This window comes from Apis cerana, linkage group LG9 (assembly GCF_029169275.1).
Source record: "Apis cerana isolate GH-2021 linkage group LG9, AcerK_1.0, whole genome shotgun sequence".
Lineage (NCBI taxonomy): Eukaryota > Metazoa > Arthropoda > Insecta > Hymenoptera > Apidae > Apis > Apis cerana.
Window position 1 is genome coordinate 4,718,429 of NC_083860.1, and position 21,721 is coordinate 4,740,149.

The following is a 21,721-nucleotide window of genomic DNA, read 5'->3' on the forward strand; positions in this document are numbered from 1 at the left end:
GGGTTAGTGGCACAGGGAATGGCCGACAGAGGGGCAGCTTAGGGCGAGGTATAACCGTTCTCGCACTTTTACGACGGCCACGGTTAATTTGCTGTGCAATTGCCACGTCCTCGCCCACCCTGCTATCCAATTTTTGTTGTTCACGCCTCGAGATTTCGCCCTTTTTATTCCTTTCGCTACCTTTCGTACGTGCAGCACGTGGCATGTGAAAGTATTTTTAACTACACTCTGTTGGAAAAAGGAATTTACATCTGATATCGGAAATTCGAACTTTAATGAAACTTTTTGTCACGTGGATTCCGCAAAGCGGAATAGGCGAGGGGATTAATTGTTTCGTTAATGAAAAATCCATTCCAAGAGAATGAATGAAATTTTCTAGCATAATCAATAAATATTCGGCCAATATTTTTGACTTTAATTTTACAATATTCGTAAAAAATTGGAGTCGAATAACGCGTGACAGATCGTACGAACAGTAATTTAATTTGTATTTCTATAGAAACATTCTATGCAGTTTTCTTTTTAAATATCATCAAATATCAATAAAATTATACATGCATTTTCGATAATAATTTTAATTTAAAAAACGACACGCATCTTTGACACGTTCCTGTGTAAAATTTGAAACGTTTGACTCGTTTGCTTCCTGGTTGCAGATATTTATTCCACGCACATATCGTATCCTCGGTTGATCCGGCAATTTTCCTCGTTCTTGCTCTCGTTACCTACAGAATTCGCTCAGTTTGCTCCAACTGAGAAGAGTCGGGTATAAAGAGAGAAAGATTAACACGGTTGAGCGTAAAATTAAATTTATGCTCCTGCAAGTTTCCCTGTAATATCCTTGGTCCCCGGTGGCCCGTGTATCCGCGCATTTGCGCGACTTTGAGTTATCAAAATAAGTCGAGGATGTAGACGAGGTAAACGGTAATTCTCCCTTTATTTCTCTCTCCCTCTTTCCCTCTTTTTTCCTCCTCTTCCTTCGTAATAATTTTTTTTTTTTTTAGAGTTTTGTTTCGAGAAAACAGGGATGGAATTTCATAATTAGATACTTAATTATTGTTCAAGTTGAGCTTCGGTAATTTGTCTACCGTAATGTGGAAGTATTTAGGTATATACCTGGTAGATTGCTTTAGTGGAGTAATAAATTTTACTCTGTCTCGCTGTATATAAGGGTTTGGATGCGTGGATACGACTTTACATGTAGCACCAGAATTTTTCGCAGGATATTTCATTTTTTTTCTTTTTTTCTTTTTGGCCTTTATCCCGTCCAAACTAAAACGAATTACAAATTGTATTAGCACGATAATAATAAATTTGATAATATGGTATAATAATGAAATAAGGTAGGGAAAATTAACAAAAAGAAAAATCACATTCTGTTGAGATGTATAATGTATAAATGGTTGTTTTTATAAATTGTAAAAATAATCTCGTAAATTTTATTTGTAAAACATTCCCACGGTTTATTACGTTTCTCTATTTCATTATTTTTGTGACCAATTCTTTTCTATCCTTTTTTTTATCAAATATTTTTCCTTCCTAATCTTTAATCGCAGCATAATCTCGTTTTTCCACACTCGAAATTTATTTCACCTCCATTTACATTTTTAATAATACTTTCAAACCACGTTCTCGATATTTTTTCAAGAAAAAAAAAATATCATCGAGCTACGATTTAAACGATTGTCGAACAATTCCTTAAACGATTACACCGTTACATTATCGGGGAACTGAATACTTTTTGTCATTATGTTAAAATTAACACGTAAATTCTCGTTGCTTTCGAATACGATTTCATCTAATAAATCACGAGCAGCATTGCATCTAGCTATAACTATTAAATCTAATTACCGCGAACTTCCTCCTTTCGTTAGTTAGCTACTCGACAATTTTACCTTGCCATTTGTGAGTGGAAATTTTGCAAGAATTACTACCGCGCAAATAGCGGTGGAATCCCTCGCGGATCTCGACAATCGGAGCGGAGAACAAAAGGTTCTCTAAATAAACGCGGCTTGCAAAAGGAAAAGAACTTGGGCTTGTTGGAAAAGCGGGTTTGGACGATCGCACAATGTTCCACGGCATTTCATCTCTCAACGATAGATAAAAATCGATTCGCTGATACTCCTTTCATCTTCTTTCCGTCTTTCGACTTATCGTTAGGTGACTCGACGATTTTCGATAATAAAGACGTCGTTCTCTGTGACAATGTATGAGTCTCCGAGGATTTTTATAGATTCTATTCATCATTTCTTTTCTTTTCTTTTCTTTTCTCTTAATTTTTTTTTAAAAAAAATTTGAGAACGTGAATTTCGCAATTTTTTTTCGTGTCGAAGCAAAGAATTATATTATATTTCGAAAGATTTTTTTTTGATCTGATGCTTTCATTCGAATTTACGTATACTTTTTGAAAAGATGTATGGATATTGTATATAATTTTAGAAATAATTCATTTTAATTTTTGTTTTCGAGTTGCGATGAATATTTGTGAAAGAAAAGTATTTTTTTTTTTTTTAAGTATATAATTATTACTTTCGTAATAAATCAGGATAAATATTTACATCAAGAACGTGGAATCAATCAATTTTCTGTACCGGAAATAAGACCATTTTATAAGCACATATTTCAAACGTTGATCCATACATTCGGCGCATACGATTTCTGCACTTAAATCCCATTTTTCGCATCGATTTTTCCGATATTTACCACAGGATAATGTTAGAGTTTTATATTTTCATATTTATGACAGATAGTGACCAATGGATAATACTATCTATACAGCACAGCATGGAAGATAATTTTCTCAAATGGGTATCGGTTTTCGATAGATTCGAGAGATTTGCTTCGAATACGGATGATGATGAGATATCGAACTCCTTTGAAAGTAACGATTTGATAATGGCTCCGAGAAATATCTCTTTTTCTGATAGAATCGGAAAATTGATGGACTTATGTCCATGCAAATATTTAACTATATCGACTCGAAAGTAACGACTGTTTAACTTGCAGCTAAATATTTGTATATAACAGGATTGGATGAAATTTTCTCGTTCAAGCAGTCTAATCTAATCTATTACCTTAAATCTTAAATTTTCTTCACCTTATTTGACACTCAATTACTTATCATTCGATTTCAATACAAAAGATAATTCTACGATGAAATTTTTATTATTAAATTTTCCTTACCAAATTTACATATCATGTTTTTCCTCATATTTTTTTCAATTCTCTTTAAGATTACTTACTCCAAATCAAAGGAAAAACAAACATATTGTTACTCGAAATTTCAAATAAAATTTACATGCTATATATTCAAAATAATAATACATTTTATTTAACATCGAATCGAGAACTTGGAATATTAACCATTTAATGAAAAACACGTTTCACATTTTCTTTTGCGATTACTTGCCTTTCTCCACAGTAGGGCAGCACACTTGGAGCCAGACAGAATTTCCCTTTTCGTTTTTAATTCCCCTTGAATTTTTATCCAGGGATGCCAAGCCATCCTTGAATTAGTTAAAGAGCCTATCGGAAAAGTGGCGACAGACCGGAACGAAGCGACTCCGGGTTAAAATACTCCTCTGAGTTGTGTGTATAAAGCTGTATTAGACGTCGAATAACCAAGTTGCACGGAGACTGCTTCGATCCTACGGGAATTTATGTATGGTCGAGCTATTCAACGGGACAAAGTGAATAAACAATGCGGGGAAATTATCTTCGAGCGATTCTGATTACGTTGATTAATATTAGGAACGCGGAGCCAATTACGGTAATCGTGTTGAACTCCATGCTCTCTCTCTCTCATTCTGTCATGGACGAGGAAATTCAGCATTTCACTCTTTTGTTATTTTGTTTTAAGAATTTTTTTTTTTTGCTTTGAATTATTGTTTCTTAAGGTATTAATGATTGAAAAAGTTTATGTAAAATCATTCGTGGTTGGAGATTGATTTCCTTTGTACAATAAAAGAATATTTAAATTAAATTAGAATCTCTTCTATACGTGATAATACGTTATGCAGCACAGAATTATTATGATATTCGATATCGAAATTGGCGAACGTGAGAAATATACTTACAATTTTTACGAAAACTTTATTATACAATCGGAGTTGATTGTTAATTTAGCTTCATCGTGGTGAGATTAAAGACGGTATAATAATAATTTTAATCGTTAACAAGGAATTACAATTAAAAAAAAGCGGATGAGGGGGAAAAAAATAAAATAAAAAGAATATCCTTTCTAATAAGGAGAATTGTACCGTGATTAAATTTAATTTCCTTTCCTTCTGTGAAATTAAACGTGGCGATTGCGCTAATGAGACGATGCTTTATTAAAAATATTTAAATTTTCCATCCTGTGAAAATTTAAACAATCTCGTTAGTGGAAAAGTCGTATGTTAAAGAGGTTAAAAGTAATGAAGAAGAAATGGGGAATTTACGTAAGGATGTTACGCGGATATAAATTCATGAAAGCAATTTTGTATAAGGACAGTTGAAAATTGGGCGCATGAACTACTTTTCCTCTCATTTATTAACCAGAAAGGGATCGATCGAGCTGCAATTTTTACGAGTCGTTTTTCACGTGGAACATATTGTCATCTGTCCATGTCCGACGCAGAAAAGGGGGGGGAAACTTAGGAGGTCGGCTCCATTGATAGCGAGGCCATTGAAAAATTAAAATGGTTTTAGAAACGTGTCTTTTTCAAACATGTCAGTGTAATACGAGCATAATTCAACGAATATTTTTCTCCGACATTTTACATTCCTCTGAGTTTAACGATCTGAAAATTTTGCATTAGTGAATAATACTTGCATACTACGATGAAGTTAAGCTCATTCAACTGGAATTTGTTTTGATGTTGCAAGATTTGTAAATTTGAAATTTCTTCTCTTCAATTTTCAAACAAGAAGGAAAGGAAAATATACATTTAAATGTAATTATAAATTTAATTTCAATTTATGAAATTGAAAAAAAAAAGGAAGAAAATAATATGTAGAACGTACAAAATAAAGCAAGCAACTTGATTGAAACTTCGTATACAGATTCAATTTTGTTAATAATTATATTTGAATAAATAACCGTAGTTTATCATTATAACAATTTGTCGAAATAATTTTTCTCTTATTGATAATAACGAAATGGTTATTAAATAACATCGCGAGCGATATAAATTACGTCTTGAAAAAAAAAAAGAAAGAAAGAAATAATAGCTTCACGGCATGGTATTTTTTAATTGAATATTTCGTCTCTTTTCTTTTTCATATCTTTCTTTAATATTTTCACATACTGTATCGAAACTGCTAAAATTCGTAGAAGAAAAATGTTATAGGAATTTAACGAGATACGTCAATTTTTCAAGTGTGTCATCGTTCTTCTTTTCACTATTTTTTTTTCCTTTCTCCCCCTTTCATTTTCTTTCTCGAAATATCCCTTTTTCATCGTTCCATACCGTTGATAAATAGATTTAGCCAGATTCATCTCTCGATACGAATTCGCGAGGTAAAGACAAATCGATTTTGGTCCCACGTGACTCATGGTTTTACAATAAATATAGACCACGATCGTCGTCATGACAGTTGCCCTCATGTCGTTACATTTCTTTTTTAATAAAGTCGATACAGCTTTAAGAGATCCGAGTCGAAAAATAAATTTTTTTTCTTCGTATCTTTCTTTGTTCTTGTTTGGAGGAAAGATATGGCAGTATTTTTAATGGATAAATTAGAAGAATGACAATCTGAAATGGTTTAAAATCGATATAATTATAATTAAGAAACACCAATTAACACTGAGTTAAGAAAGAAAGAATCATTTTGATATTTGTATTAAAATAAATAAGCGTCAAAGATCGATTAATTAATTAGTAACTTTTAAAAATTCTTTGACCGTTTAATTTGTTCAACAGGTTGGAAATCACTGTTCTAGAATATTTAATTTATTTATAAATGTAGCAAGAAAGTGATAAAAAGTGGAAAGCAGAGGTTTAATCTATCCTTTCAGTTTAACAAATTTTCGCTAATACCACTTGGCTCGCAAAAAGTTTAAACGACAGATTACAAAGACCGGAATTACGATAAAAGTGTGTCAAACTTGTTAAAGATCAAGAGTTAGAAAGTTTAAAATTCGCGCGTCGAAGAAAATACCTCTTCCACACGTGTTAAGTTCACCATTTGCAATATTCTTGAGAAACTACGTTTGTGGATCGTGACACACGGGAATATTATCCCTATTTCTTGCTGGTTTCCTTCATTTCCCGAATATTTCGCGCAAACTTGCGCGGAACAGCATGCAAATGAGCAACGTAAGATGATTAAAACCTGTTTCGATGCGCAAAATTTACTCCAAACTTCGTTCAACGCGTGGTAAATTTTTAACACGTTATCACTTCTTGAATTTCACGTCTTCTATTCTCGAGAATCGCAATATTGCTATAAAAATCTCTCACGCTAAATATATCTGTAACAAGATATCAATATTATTAATGATTACAATAAATTACAATACAATTGCAAATTTTATCATCTGATAATAATTGATCACCAGATAATACTCAAAATTTCTTTAAACCCACCTGGGATAATCATGCACCAACCAGACATTTGATTCCAGAAATAAAAACAATAATCCTACGTTCTCAAATTTAATACGCTTAAATCAACCATAGAATACCAATCTTCGAACGAAAAATATAAATAAAAAAAAAAAAATTGAAACTCATCTTCCCTACACGTGTGCGCGTAGTGAAATAAACACCGAACGTGTCCAAACAATGTACGGTCAAGCCCCGAACGGGGCGAACGAAAACATCCCCTAATTCTCAGAAATAACAAGAATCTGCCGCCGTGTGCACGTTGGAAAATCCGCCCGCGTTTCGTTTATCAAAATAACCGCGCACCGTCGTTTTCTTTGCATCAGCATCGAAATGAAGGGCCTCGTGTGGACGGGGTAAAAATAAGAACGAGGATAAGGTCGGTGTGTGGGGACTGACACTTCGCTCTAAACACCGGCCAATAAGCCGTAAAGTAAATTTCACGGTGGTGGATAGATTGGGAGGGGAGGGTAAGCCAGCCAACCCTGCGCATAATGTACATACATATCCGGATCCGATGAAAAGCTAGAAGCTGTTTCCCGATTGCGTACAACATCGGTCACAGCCCAGATTGCTCCATTAATCGTTGCCTAGCCAGCCGTGATATTATCGTTTCGTGATGAGACCGCGTCCTAAATAAACGCCGATATATTATGGGGTTTGAAGACAGTGGTGTATTCTAGAAAATCTTGGCGAGGAAGGAAGACGAGTTAATATTCGAGTCGATTCGAATTCGTAATAGTTGAAGTCTAAGAAACAATTTTTTTTCATTTACGCCGAGAGAGAACTTTACGTTCGAAGGGGAATGAATTAAAATTTCACCAAAATATCATTTGTCTCCATCGATATGCCGATCAGTCCATTTCCTTCGTCGTGATAAGATTAAAATAAATACTTTTAGAGAATTTCGGCGGTGGATCATCTTATCACATGGAGAGAGAGAGAGAGAGAGAGAGAGAGAGAGAGAGAGAGAGAGAGAGAGAGAGAGAGATACATATATACACATCGTACTCGAATTCCAACAATGAAAGCTTTTCTTAAGAGTATGGCGGCGTTCTCTCGCCGTCACGACTCGACGCTGTGACCAATAGAATTCAGTTACGCGAAGTTGGGGCGTAGCTGAGAAATTTGAAAGCGGGTTAGCACAAAGGCGGCTTCAAAAATACGGGTAGAACCGGGGCGTGCTTACACCGTGGTGAACGAGAAACGTCATTGTTTCGTTCCCCGGTTTTCTGTGGTTCCTCCAATTTCTCTCCCTCTCCCTCTCGATTTCAACGAAAGCTTTGACGAGTTGGCTGACTCTGACGCCCAGAGAGAATACCGATTCCTCGAGTTCGTTAAGTTATCATCGAGGAGGGGAGGAGGAAGACGTTTTCGTTGATTATTTACGAGTGGAGAGAAAAAGGTGGTAGGGGACGGCCGCGCGGCCAACAGCACAGGAAACTTGGGTTAACTTCCGATCCCTATGGCGGAAGTCCGCAAATTGAATTTTTGGTGTCTCGCCGCACCGAGCGCGGGGAGGTAAAATCACTCGAAGACTTCGCCCGTGCAGAATTCGAGATTATTCGCGACAGATAGCTGTTCCTCGATGAGTATTTGATCCGAAGGAGGTGGTAATTCGAGCCTTGTATGAATAGTTCGCGAGATGCGAGATTTGCCTGATCAATTATCTAAATTGTCTGCTCTGATAAACGAGTCGAATTTCGCTCGAATATGTTTTAACGGCTGTCGATTTTTAACGAAAACTCTCTTATCATATCCTTCGTTGATTCCATGATAATATTCCTCAAGTTATTGTATTTTCTCCCTTAAAATTCCACGCGTAAAGGTTTTGAAATTTTGTTTGAAACGCAATATGGCTGCAAGGATACGTTCCAATGAAATAATTGCTTGTCAAATATTTCATTTAATTTCCTCAGCAGTATAATTGATGTATGCAAATTTTTTCCCCCTAGCTTTTTATTACAGGGAAAAAAGTGTCCATCGATTCTTTAATTTTGATCAGAAATATTACGATCTTCTTAAAGTCAAATATCAAAAGGGCATTTCAGCCAGGGGAAATGGAGTAAGCTTTTAAAAGCGGCACGTTCGAAAACGTTCCACCCAATGCAAACAATTGTTTTCAACTTCCATTGAAATGTCCCTCGTTCCTCGTCATGTTTGCTAAATCCGTGTTCGCGGCTAATCCGAACAGGGCTCAGTCCGAAAAAACATAGGTAGCTAGTACGTCATGGAGCCATTGTGTGGAATTTGCAACCCAACTTTGCAAATCGTACACACGAGTATCGATATACACAGGCTCGACAGGTGAAACGTATTGACAACGTATCAACTTCCGCTCGGAAATGTAATGGCGTTGCACCAACATTTGAAGAGACGAATTTGAGGAAACACTTTCTTCTTCTCTTTTTTTCTTTGAATTTTTAAAATTCAAAAAATAAATAATCACGTATCTCTTGTCAATCGTAAAGAAATTCATTCTTAAACGGATTTATACATTAAATTTTTTAAGATGCACAAGTTATAATTTTATTTATCGTATCACAAATCGAGTCATCAATTGTTTAATTATCAAGGGGATCGATCACAATTTACAATAATTAAAAAAAAAAGTCGTCGAGGTGGGTGAAAGTAATACACATTTCTCCCTCGTTAATTCCCTAAGATTATAGATCGTCGGGACAAAGATAAACGATAATGCCGGACAGTAAAGTTTGCTAATTGCCGACACCTGAATGCAAGCGATTATGGAGAAAGTTTTTCCATCGGGGACTTATATAATCTTGTCCTTATTGATTTAAATACACCTTCGTAAAATAGGGATTGCTCTTAAAAGCCCGACTTTCCACGGGGCCAATATGAACTTTATCTTCTCAAATTTCGAGGGAAGGAAACTTCCCTTCTTCAAAGTTTACATTACGGTGCTCACCCCCGTACCCTTTGTTTCCCGAGCTTTCATTTTTACTTATTAGCAATTCGCGTTTCCCCGGTGAAATTATCGACGCTCCTCGCAATCCCTGGTTATTTTTAAATAACTTACAATATCCATCTTCCATCTCGATTTCGAATACTGAAATTTCGTGAACTGTGAAATTTCTGGATATCCTTCCTTTTTTTTTTTATCCATTCGTATACAAAAAAATTTTCTAATCCTATCTCACAAAAAGACGCGGTGAGACTTGTCAGATGATTCTATTTTTTTTTTAATTTGGATTAAAAATTATATTGACATATCGTTTGTTGATAATTGGAATTTATTGCCGCATAAAAATGTACTGCTTCATATTATTAAATATTATTGAAAATCAAAAGCGACGATAATTTATTAGAGCTTTATATACCGCAACATACATGCAAATATTAACTTTACCCTCTTATTAAGGAATATTATTTAAAACGTTACATATTCGTGAGAAAATGTCACGCGATCTGATTAATGTAATACTTTAATAAACCGTGTTCGCGTGTACCGTGGTTAATAAAGATATTGGAATATAAGATATCCCAGAATACGTGTATATAGATGAGGTTTTGAACAAGTTCAATTGCATGTTGCATCCATGGAAAAAAATGGCACCGCAAGAAGTTAGTTGTTACCGCACCATGCAATATTCCTATTTGCCACTTTTTCCCTAGTTTCGCGGAGAAAGACTGTTCAAGTTACGAGAATTGCAGCGTGCACTTGTCCTCACGGAATATCGTTAAAGTTTCGACCATAGGTTGTCGCGATTTCGCAACTTTAAATTATCATTTTAACGCCTGAAATATCCGGCGAAAGGAAGAACCGAGAAACTACTTCTTGCTTTGATTTTAATAACTTTTTCGGGGATGGATGTTACGTAAAAATGGTACAATGATCACTGCGCAAAGTTTAATTAAAATTCGAGATCTGTGTCGGGTATTGTAATTGGTTATGAATTATAATTCGTAATAGAGAATTATATTTTTCGAGAGGGGGGCGAGAGGATCGAACGATTTATGAGAATGGAAGATGAAATTATTATAAACGATAAAATAATTTAATTAAAATTCGGGATCGTTTATTATTAGGAATTATAATTGGTTATGGATTGCAACCTGTAATGGATGATTATATATAGTTAGCTAAATGTAGAGTTGGAAAATTAATTGGTGTAGCCATTAGGTCAGTTTCTTTCGTCGTTATCTAGATTCAATTTTCAGTTTCACGTGAAAATTAATTCAGCAAATACGGTCGATAAAAAATTTCGTTACGTATGTTTTGCATATATGTGCAAATTGATTTAATTGGATTTAGATCATTAGATCAATTTTTTCCTTCTTATTTCTATATCTCTCTTAATCAAATGTCAAACTTAATATTTATTAATTGCAAAATAATCAAAAGTTGGAAATGAGAGACTTTTCAAAACTTTCTAACAAAATTGTAGACTTTCTAACTTCTAATTTCTAATTAAACTTATCATTATTTATAACAATATCGCACACACGAATATAAGCTCGTCTGATTATCACTGCTTATTTCCCCTGAACGACGGCCCGAAATGAAATGGTCGTCGAGATATTCGGGAAAAAGTGGTTTCATCGAAAATATCGGTCTGCTTCATTAGGGACCCTTTATCGAGATAAGGATTCATTTAAATTGTCGGTGGAATTTCGGCTTGGAAATCTTGGGCTCGGATCAAGAAAAACGACAAAAAGCTTAGAGCCATCGGAAGCATCCCTTTATCTTCGAGAGCACCTAATTTACCGTTATGATTAATCGTGGCCCGATCTTTAATGTTCCCGTTCCCATTGTGCCTTTTTCAGGACGGCAATCGAGGAATCTGGAGATATTGGGGCAAATATCGGGTCACCATCACGGAACGCAGTATGCATCGATGTCGGAAAATTACAAGAACAGTGAGTATTAAGCTTTATATTATACTTCTTGTCGTTTCTTAGAAATGATTGAAACTAGAAAATATTTATTTGAATGCTCAGTTTTTCTTTTTTTTTAATTAAAAAGTAAGGAAGAATAAATTTATTTGTTTAAATTGCAAAATTAATCAATCGTATGTACTTGTATTATTATTATTCTTTGATTTAAATAAATTGTTCGATATGAATGAAAATTTATTTCACTTTTTTTGAAGTAAGAAATGTAATTCAGATGGGAGGATGGTAATTAACGATTAAAAATTGTGTACGCGCGATTTAATTAAATTTTAATTTTGAACGAACGAAACGATTTTTTAGAATTAATTTCATAAAAGTAATGAAATTATTCGAATATTTTTATATAATAAATAAATATTGAAGTATATTACAATATAAAATATAATATAAATGCTAAAGATATATCCCGTTTTTAGAGATTAGTTAGATTGATTAGAAAATGATGTAAAAAGAACATTCTAAACCATTCAATAAGATTTATCTATGGTTCAACCAAGTCTTTAGCATTATTCTGGTATAAAGAGGATTAAGATATAACGATGAAACAATAATACATACATGTATACAATTTCGTAAAGCCTCTTGCTAAAAACTTCTGACCATAATATCTGGCCCGAATAATAGCTAATTAAAACGTTTTGTAATATTTCTAATGAAATGACACGTTTAATACCACCATACAGAACACAAAATTAACGAAATGAATACTTGTTACACCAACTTATGAAAATTCCACAAATTTTAATAATTCTTAGAAACAAAATTACTTCTTTACAATTCAATTCTTAAAACTCACCCAATCAATCCCTTCTTCCCTTCGAAAGAAATCATCGCCCCGATTTCCGATTCCAATGATTTCCAATTTTCATTCGTTTGAAATTCCCGCGAAAAGGGGGAAGTAAACCGCACAACCAATTGATCAATGAACAAACACGCACAGTTTTCTATACAGAAACGGAGCTGGTGGTGGTCATTCAGCATTGACCATAATCCAGCCTGAAATCAGTATCCGAGAACAGCGAAATCTCGAGGGATTAGCGTGATAGAGATCACTTCCTTCTCTACTTCTCTCTTTCTTCCTCTCTCCCTTCCTGCTGAATGTTGAAAATCAGGTGAACGTGTATACGATAACATTTATCGTCGTTGCTGTTGTTGTTGTTTTCGTTAAAAGCCGAAATAAAATAGGGAACGAGCGTGTTTTCGCATTGCGTTAACGACTGTACTACACGAGCCAGGTCAAATGGACCGTTTCACCTGGCATTTCGTTGTGATTGTGAAATAACAACTCTCCCCCGTTATGGTCCCTGTCTATCACTATTTGGCCTCTCGATTTCGAATTACCGAGATGTTTCGAGAAGTTCTCGTTGTTTCAGGACGGCTATTTGCGGTTAAACAATTGATTGGTAAAAGATACTGTCGAGAGGTGTTGGTGGAGTCGGTGGTTTTACCGATATTCCAAGATTCGAATGTAAACGAATCGAAGTGCAGATGTTGGAATTTGATCGTCCCTGTTGGGATATGGTTTCGGGCATGGTCTTGCGAGAATTAAAGGAAATTTAAGATGATCCTGAAATTACATTGGTATTTTGGATTGGTTCTTCGTTTCTGAGATTAACCAATTTATATTCTAAGCTTTTCTTTACTTATTTATATTTTAATCATTTATAAACTGTGCTTTCACAACGATAATATTAATTTGTTGCTTTTTATTAATTATCCGTTGCTTTTAATCGAACTTTTTATCAAACTCTGTATTTGTAAATTAAATAATTCCGATATTTACTAAATCTTTGATTAGAAATTTTGTATTCAATTGCATCATCGATACAATTTTTTATGTTTTCATAATGGAAAAGGTTCAAATCCTTTTAGAATAAACTCTGTTTTCAAACGTTTAGTAAATTCGTTAGGCAATTATTCGTTAATTTATTCGATTATATAAAAGCACACTGAAGTGTCTTTTTCTTTATTTCGATTTCATTCGATTCACACAGCGTAGCCTCTCTTTTATCCGAGCAAAATGGAAAATAATCTTAACACATGGATTCGCGTAAATGTTTTTGCATTGTGCAAAAGAATTGTGGAAATTGCACGAAATCCCGATATCCTGTAATATAGGGGAGAATTTACCACGATTAAATCGAGGCCTATAATTTGCATAGCCGCGTAAAAATTTTAATTTATGCCTTGGATTCGTTCTCTGTTTCATCTGTTTCACAAGCTTTTATAGAATAATCGATCCTCCCATCGATTGCATACGAGATATTGGCAATTTTAGTTATTGTATAACAGTATACTGAAATATAAAAGTAGAGTGAGAATAAAATTGAATAAAATTTAAAAATTAATATATATGTAATTATATACGAAATTCTCAAGTGTATTTAAAAAATGTTTAAATGAAAAGACAAATTACTTAGTGGATTCAATTTATAATCCACTATTTCATATTTCCTTTACTTTAAACTTGAAGGTATAATATAATCAGTAGAAAACATAACGATATTCCAAACTTAAAAATTAAAAGGAATGGTTCAGGAAAATAAACGAACGAAAAGGGAAATTCAAATTACGTCGAATTATTCGCGTGCAACGTGATATAAAAAGAAATTTCAATGAAGATTAAAATTGCTTAAATAAACACAAAAAAAGGAAAAATAGAATCCATGATTCTACTTCTCCAATCGTAGCATAGAATTTATTTAAAGTATCTATTGCAATCTCTTTGAGTCGGGCTGTTATCGAATCGCGAGGGTGCACGGCCGTATCAAAATTCCAGGCATATCACGATATATCCGATAAAGTATGAAAGGCAACGTTCATTTCAATATCCCGTCGTAAACATCGTCGTGGCAGTCGACGATCGATAATCGTGGAAAAATCGGACGAAATGCACTCTGTACAATCCTCGATGCCGAAGAAAAAGTGTATCATCCGTGACATGGAAGCCAAACGAAATTCCTCTTACCCTCTTTCACTTGTCCTTCACGATATCAACGGTATTGTTATCTTTTTTTTCAGACATTCGCAATTAACTACACGATCTTTTGTTCTGCGAAATTTCTGAAACACAATGGTGTTTCTTTTATGTATCTCGGGCACAATGATCTTCTTCGTTTCTCAATTTAATGATTCATGAAATCTGTCGACTCATTTTTAATTTGTACTGCTATAAAAATATTAATATAAACGACATTTGTTGGTTTCTCAATCATTTAATTCGATTAGTTATAATATTTTAAATTATTGTATGATATATCTTTTCATTTTCAAAATTATTATTACATCTATCATCACGAAAATCGATACGAATTTCAATAAAATTCGTAATTATTCTATGATAAATATCATTGTCATTGTATCTCAAAATTTTCCATTATAAATCAAGTTTAAAAAAAGAAAAATGATAGATTTTTATCTCTGGGAACAAGTGTAAAGATCCAATAATCAGGGAATTGCGATTTATGAAGCGAGCAACGCGGTAAATCACGATATAAAAAGTCCTCCTCCGTGAATGAATCACGACTGTCGAACTTCAAAAAAGTTTTTCATTACGATTTACCTCCCAGCCAATCCCCCCCTTCCATATCTCTCCTATACACCCATACACTCCCTCTCCAATTTTTCAAATACCATTCAAAACGTTTCAAAATGTCCCGAGGCGGGCTGTAATCGGTTACAAATTCGAAAGAAAGAGTCGCAAGTTTGGAACAAGCAGCGCCGTCAATCATAGCTCCCTTCCAGAAGGCGGGCTCGTTTTTCTTCGATACCTTCTTCCCTCTTTTTTCCCCCTCGAAGAGAAGTTACGCTCCATTATTCCGTCCGTGCATTTCCTTCGTCCCTCAGGCTCGTTCGTGGCGAAGGAGGAACATCCTTCTTCCCCTCCCGTTTCTTTCTATTTTTCCACCGTTTTCCACCGCCGACTAATCAACGCGGCAACCAGAAATCCCACGATATGACCAATTTCGCTGCCCAATAGCGTGGCGAGCTTCATATATTCAACGTTAAGCCGACATTTTCCACCCTCCTTCGCTCCTCTGATAATGGAATCCGCCTTGAATTCCATGGATACCATTGCCACGAGTCTAGTTACCTCGAACCTTTCACGATTGCCGACTATCTGCCCGTAATGATTTTATTACGGATTGTGGAACTGGTTTTTGAACGATTCAATATTAAATTGTTACGTGGATTTCTCGAAATACAGTTTTTTTTTTTTTTTTTTTTTTTGATATATATAATCGTTGTATATAATCAAAAGAGATTTAATTACTTTTATGAAGCAGAAGTATATAATATAATACATATTCTTTTAATGAAGATATATCTGTAATTGATTTAAAATTTAAAATTATGGGAATTGAAAGATTTCCTGGTGGGAAAATTGGGGGGTCTTCATATCTTTCGCCAAGGAATTTCTTCTTCTTTAATAATCATCACGTAATTCAGAATATTCCATTGAATCGAATAATCACACCTGTAATTTCCGAAATTTATTTAAAAATATTTTTGTTTTATTACTTGTAACATATATTATTTACTTTGAAATCTTTATTTATATTATTATTGTGCATATTGCCATATTAATCTTGTTGTAACGAGAAAGCTTAGTGAAATTTCATGTCTTTGTTATATTGTAAATGTTTTAAAAAATAATTAATATTATTTGTGTGTATAATGGTTGAATCGCAAAAACATAAGTTCGATTACAGCACATATTTTATGCGATGTATTGATCGAACGCGTAACCCAGATTCCGGACGAGAAAGCGGAAACTTTCCTGGGATTGAATTTTCGAAAAAAAATTTTAATTAATCCACGTCAACGACGGAACTCAATTGTACGTTTGCAAGACTTTTAATTAGTACCGTGAAAGTACTGAATAATACAATTTTTGCGGCTCGTTTCCATTCTAATCAAGCGAATTATCTTTATTTTCCCAATAGATTATCATGATTAATATATGAATCGAATATCGCGCGATGTTTGATTTTGCACAGTCATACGATAACAATGTGAAACTGTGAAAAAGTAAATGAAAAAGTATAATGGAATTCGCTTTTGTTTTAAAAATTAATTCATAATATTCAGATTACATTTCACTATTATTTTTTAATATGAAATAAAGATTGAAAATCACAATTGATAAATTATATTCCACGTCATTTACAAAAGAATAATATTTTTCAAGTTCAATACGCTTTTATTAATCCCATAAATATCTTTTTGGTTAATTTCTTAATTAAATAGATCCTCTATTTTATATTATATATTCATTGGAAGAAGTTTTTAATATAAAATTTTTTTTCAAGTCCAGGATATAGAAGAAATAAATTCGAAGATCTGAAAAATATATTTAAATCAGTATTTTGAAAAATCACACAGTACATTAATCTGAACAGTATAAGAATAACAGACTGTTCTCATTACAATTTCTTGTTCATTGATCGAGCTTCAAATTATGATGAGGCAACAAGGGGAAAATATTTTCACGGCAACATGACTCTCGAAAAAAATTCTAATTAACCCTTGTCAACATCACAGACTGATTATACATGTATCTGTTAATTAATAGTCACCAGTGTTGCAAGGGATGAATAATGTAATACTTATGACCTGTTAGCGTGTTAATCAGCTGGCCGTCTGACGGATGTGGTACCAACCGATATGGAAACGTTACATGCTTAGATAAGCTTGGAAGTTGACATTATTTGATGAGTTATTCTACGCTCGTAACAAGACCAACGTAACATCGGAATCGCGTATATCTGGAATTGAGGTTTGAAGTTCAAGTCATGTAGAACTGTTATTTTAGAATCGAGTTGATTAATTATACAATTTCATGTCAAGCTAAATGATCGTTTTATTCCACTATGATATCCTCGAATAGTTTGTCGTAGTTTAAAAAGAATTTGAGTATGTTTGATCGAGTATTTAGCAAAGAAACGAGAGTCAATTACAAAAGATTTTATTTTTGGAAATATTAAAAAAATATTTCAGACGTTTCTATGATAAATAGATGCAACACATTATAAATTAAATTTGAATAGGATGAATATTAATATCAATTGAAAAATTAATGCGAAGATAAATATCTCTTCTTTTTTAAGAAAAAAGAAATATTTGAACTTAATTTTCCATTAAACCTGATTTACGTTCATAAACCGTGATAAAGCGTTTTATTATTATTGTTAACAAGCTGTGGAGAGAACTCGGTAAATCTTTCTCTTATTCGCATATAGGCCGATGTATTTTCAGCGGCCTTAGAAAACATTGCGAGGCTAGAAGTGTGTGTACCTGAAAAGCGGCTGCTTTTGTTCCAACAAAAGCATTTCAAGTACTTTCACGCCACTTCTAGCAACAGAATGAGCAAAACGTTTGACCATGTGCTGCTTGTCGCACAATAAAAACAAGCATTTCCACAACAGAATTATGATACGTAATTATCACATCTTCCACTTAATAATAATTACACTTTTTCTAAATAAAATATTTTCATCCGATTAAGATTTCAATTCGAATTCTAAGAATAGTTATATAATAATAAAAATATTTATTATATTTATTATTACATTTCATGGTGAAATCTATTTCAATCTGATTCTATCACTAACCATGAAACATTTAATCTTAATCTTTTCCTTTCTTCTTTCAAAATAAAAAATTTAAATCTGTTAAAGTTCAAATTTACTCGCGATACACTTAAACCCATCACTAGCTATAATAAAATTATTACATTCTCGTTCTTATTATTACTACTCGAAATATCGTGCGATCAGAAAATGAAAAAAGTGCGTGATAAGGAGATAAGGGACAGAACTAACCCTAGAGACCATTGCTTGAATCTTCAGCCAAACGCGATCGCGGTAAGTCGCGTTTCGGAGACGAAGTGGCTGAGCGTCGCTATGAATATGAATGAACCGTCGAGGTGATATTCCAAAGCGCGAAATAAAATAATTTCCACCTTTGCAACCCTACTTTGCTGTTTCACGTTTTCCCAAAGCACGTGGGATTACGAAGGCACGTAGGAATAGTGATGGAGGTGTTTGGGGAACGAAGAAGAGATGAATTCGATGTTAAAATGACGTTTCTCTGAATTTTTGTGGAATTATCATTTATAGATTTGAGATATTAAAATTGAGATTTTAAAATAAATTTAATTTATTTTTTTAATGTCAAATATATCACGTTACTATGCGGTGTTTAAGATTCACTTTGTATAAACATGTTGCTGAAATTTATTTGATGAACTGCAATGTATTTTATATTTTATTTTAAAAAATATCGATAGTAGAGTATTGCAGTTAATAATAATCTAAATAAATAAATAAAATATGAAAATTCTGTATAATAATCTCGATGAAATTTTCTACAAAAATAATTGTAATCATAATAGATTAAAAATTTTGAATCTAGGAATTTAGAGTGATTCAATAATTTTTATTCCATTATTTTATTAAAGATATAATTTTATACATACATGAGTTGTATGATGATATTTTATATATGGAAAATTTTTAAAAAATTTTAAATTATTAAACATCTTGCATATCCTGATACTATTTACATTTAACTTAAACTAATTACAGTAAACATCTCGCAACTTTGAAACGTGGTATTACCGAAGTTCTTAGATATCCTTCGCATTTAGTATCTACTGCTCCCCGAAAATTGTTCCGATCAGCCTAAATTGAATTTGATCCGGGTTAGATTAGTTAGACAAGATTGGTAAGTTACGTCAGTTTGACATGGGTTGGGCCGGTTAGATAACTTTTGATCACTTATACCAATGCAGTATATTACATGGTTTAAAATTAGCTAGATTAATCATGTGACTTAATATTTCAAAATTTGATTTTGTATTTTATAACTTTAATTTCATTCGTCTTTTTTCTTTGACACATTGAATGAACGGATTGTTTGATTCTTTCGCACGTTGTTATAGTTACTGGGAAATTTTTTTCCGTGTTTTAACATTTGAAATGTATTTTCAAAGTCACTTTTTGAAGTAAATCAGCTGATTTTCAATTAATAACGAAGAAGCAATAACCATTTCCGCAATTCTTATTTTTTAAAAATCAATTCTTTTGCAACAAATTCCACTGTTCATTCTATCAACATAAATCCTTAACAAAACCTTTAACAATTTTTCTTAGAGATGATACACACTTCTAAGAACTATCGTTCGAAAATTATTTAAAACTAACAAAGTGCCTCCACTCGAACTGATTCCCCGATTTTATTACTTCAATTCTTAATACCACCCATTATTTATTCGTAGGTTAGAAGAATATGCGGCGCGTTGAAAATGGCCGTGTTGAATTCGTGGGAATGACAGTTGGTAGGGAACCATTGAATAGTTAAGTACTAAGTGTTAGTAAACGTTAAGTACAGAGCAGTGTATCGGGGAATACGTAGTACGTATCGGGTTCTACGTTTCCAAACCCCTCCCCCCTCCTCCCCCTCCTCACAATCTCGTCTGGATATCACATTTAAATGGCACTTATTTACCCGATGGCTAAAGTGACAAGTCCTGTTACTGCTGCGGTGAAGAACACGCCGTTCTCGTTTCCTTTGGACCCTCTCTAAAGCTTCGCTTCCTGCCGCTATTATCCTCCTGTTCACTCTTCCCGATGGGTTTCCGTTTTCCTATAGCTGTTCCACTTGCAAATCGCGGTCGGACCAGGGAAATTGAATTAGATTTAACGCTCATAATTGTCCACCGATGGCCGTCCCTCTTTAGTTAATAGTTTCTATCTTATAAGACGGTCGCCAGATTGATGGGGAATAATGAAAGAGTGACGAATGGTGATGAATAGAGGATTACGAATCCTTTGAGAATGGTATTTTAATTTGTACATCAATTTGGTAATATTGTTCAGTTCAAAATAATATTAGAAACTTCTTTATTAAATATATTTAATTAATTATGCAACATTATCATTTTGCATATATGTCATCCGTATCTTATTAATTTTTACTCAAATTGGTGAAATATCACGAGTTCTAGGACAAATTAAAATCTTTTAATCGTGTTTTAATTCTCGTATAATCATCCATAGTATTTAAATATGTTATGCATAGATAATGAATTTTAAAAACACTTGTCAATTTTTAACAAATTGATCAATTTTGTTCTTCACGTTGGAAATTTTCTCTTGAAAATATGAAAAGCTGTTCATCCCTCGAAGTATTTCCTCTTAAATCCCTCTAAATAAAGTTATATCTCCGGTATAAGATGGTTCCTTAATCTGACGTCAGTTCGTTGCAACTATTGTTCTTCGTTTTCGCCTTCGCGATACATATCACAAGCTACGAGACAAATGAACCGGAAGTTCATTAAAATCAACGGCGATAAGCGGCCCATGCTAATTGCATATTGATAATTCCCCGGCAAGGGCTTTAAGGATCTTTGCATAAATCTCCAACGACCAAGTCCCAGACTGTTCCTGCCCGCGTCGCCGTATTTCAGGATCAAATTCGACGGAGATAAAATATATTCGCAGCGCGGCAGGGGGTGGCGATAAATCAGGCAATAAATGAAAGCCCAACGAAGCGAGGGAGGCCAGATAAAAAGAAAATAGGGTAGGGAGAAGAAAGTGGTGGAAGGAGGTCGGTCCTCATTATTTCTAAAAGCGTTCCATAGCCAGTCGCTCACCGATAGGAGGGATGTTTTGCGGTGGTATATCAACCCCTCTGCCCCTTTAAACCGCCGACAATGAATGCTTGACAACTGCGAATCGTCGCCGGGGGCGTGTATTTTAAAAATTAAATTTCCATTATTATCGAACAATTATGATCTTCATCCTTTTGGATTAGATCACGGAATTAGATTTCCTTTAAAAGATCGTTTTCTGGATGAGCGAATTTTTATAAGGAGAAAAGTAATAATCATTTTTTTTTAGTTTTAATGTTATTTATAGTTATTCCATATAACAAGAAACTTGGGAATTTTATCTGTATCTGGTTCTTTTGGTTGATCTTCTGTTATTATTCTATTTAAAACTATTGAATAATCTTTCTGGAAGTCTTAAAGTGTGAGATTCCATTACAATTGAGATTATCCTTTCATTGTTAAAAGAAAGGTTTATTTTAGAAATTTTTAAGAATTTCTTTGACCATTTCCTGATATTCTACAATATTTTAAAATTTATTTCTCCATGTATAGATATCACTTATAAATTAATCAATTAAAAAAAAGCAAGTAGCAAATTACT

The 21,721-nt window shown here is 33.6% G+C and overlaps 1 protein-coding gene across 10 annotated transcripts in view; it reads left to right on the forward strand.

Moving 5' to 3' along the window:
• The window catches only part of LOC108000915 (neurotrimin-like), a 293,302-nt gene that overhangs the window by 169,108 nt on the left and 102,473 nt on the right, over window positions 1–21,721 (forward strand). For all 10 annotated transcript variants that reach the window (XM_062079082.1, XM_062079084.1, XM_028668217.2 and 7 more), the window contains exon 2: window positions 11,376–11,468. In XM_062079082.1, the coding sequence (XP_061935066.1) occupies window positions 11,376–11,468 (93 nt within the window). The remainder of the gene's footprint in view (window positions 1–11,375; window positions 11,469–21,721) is intronic.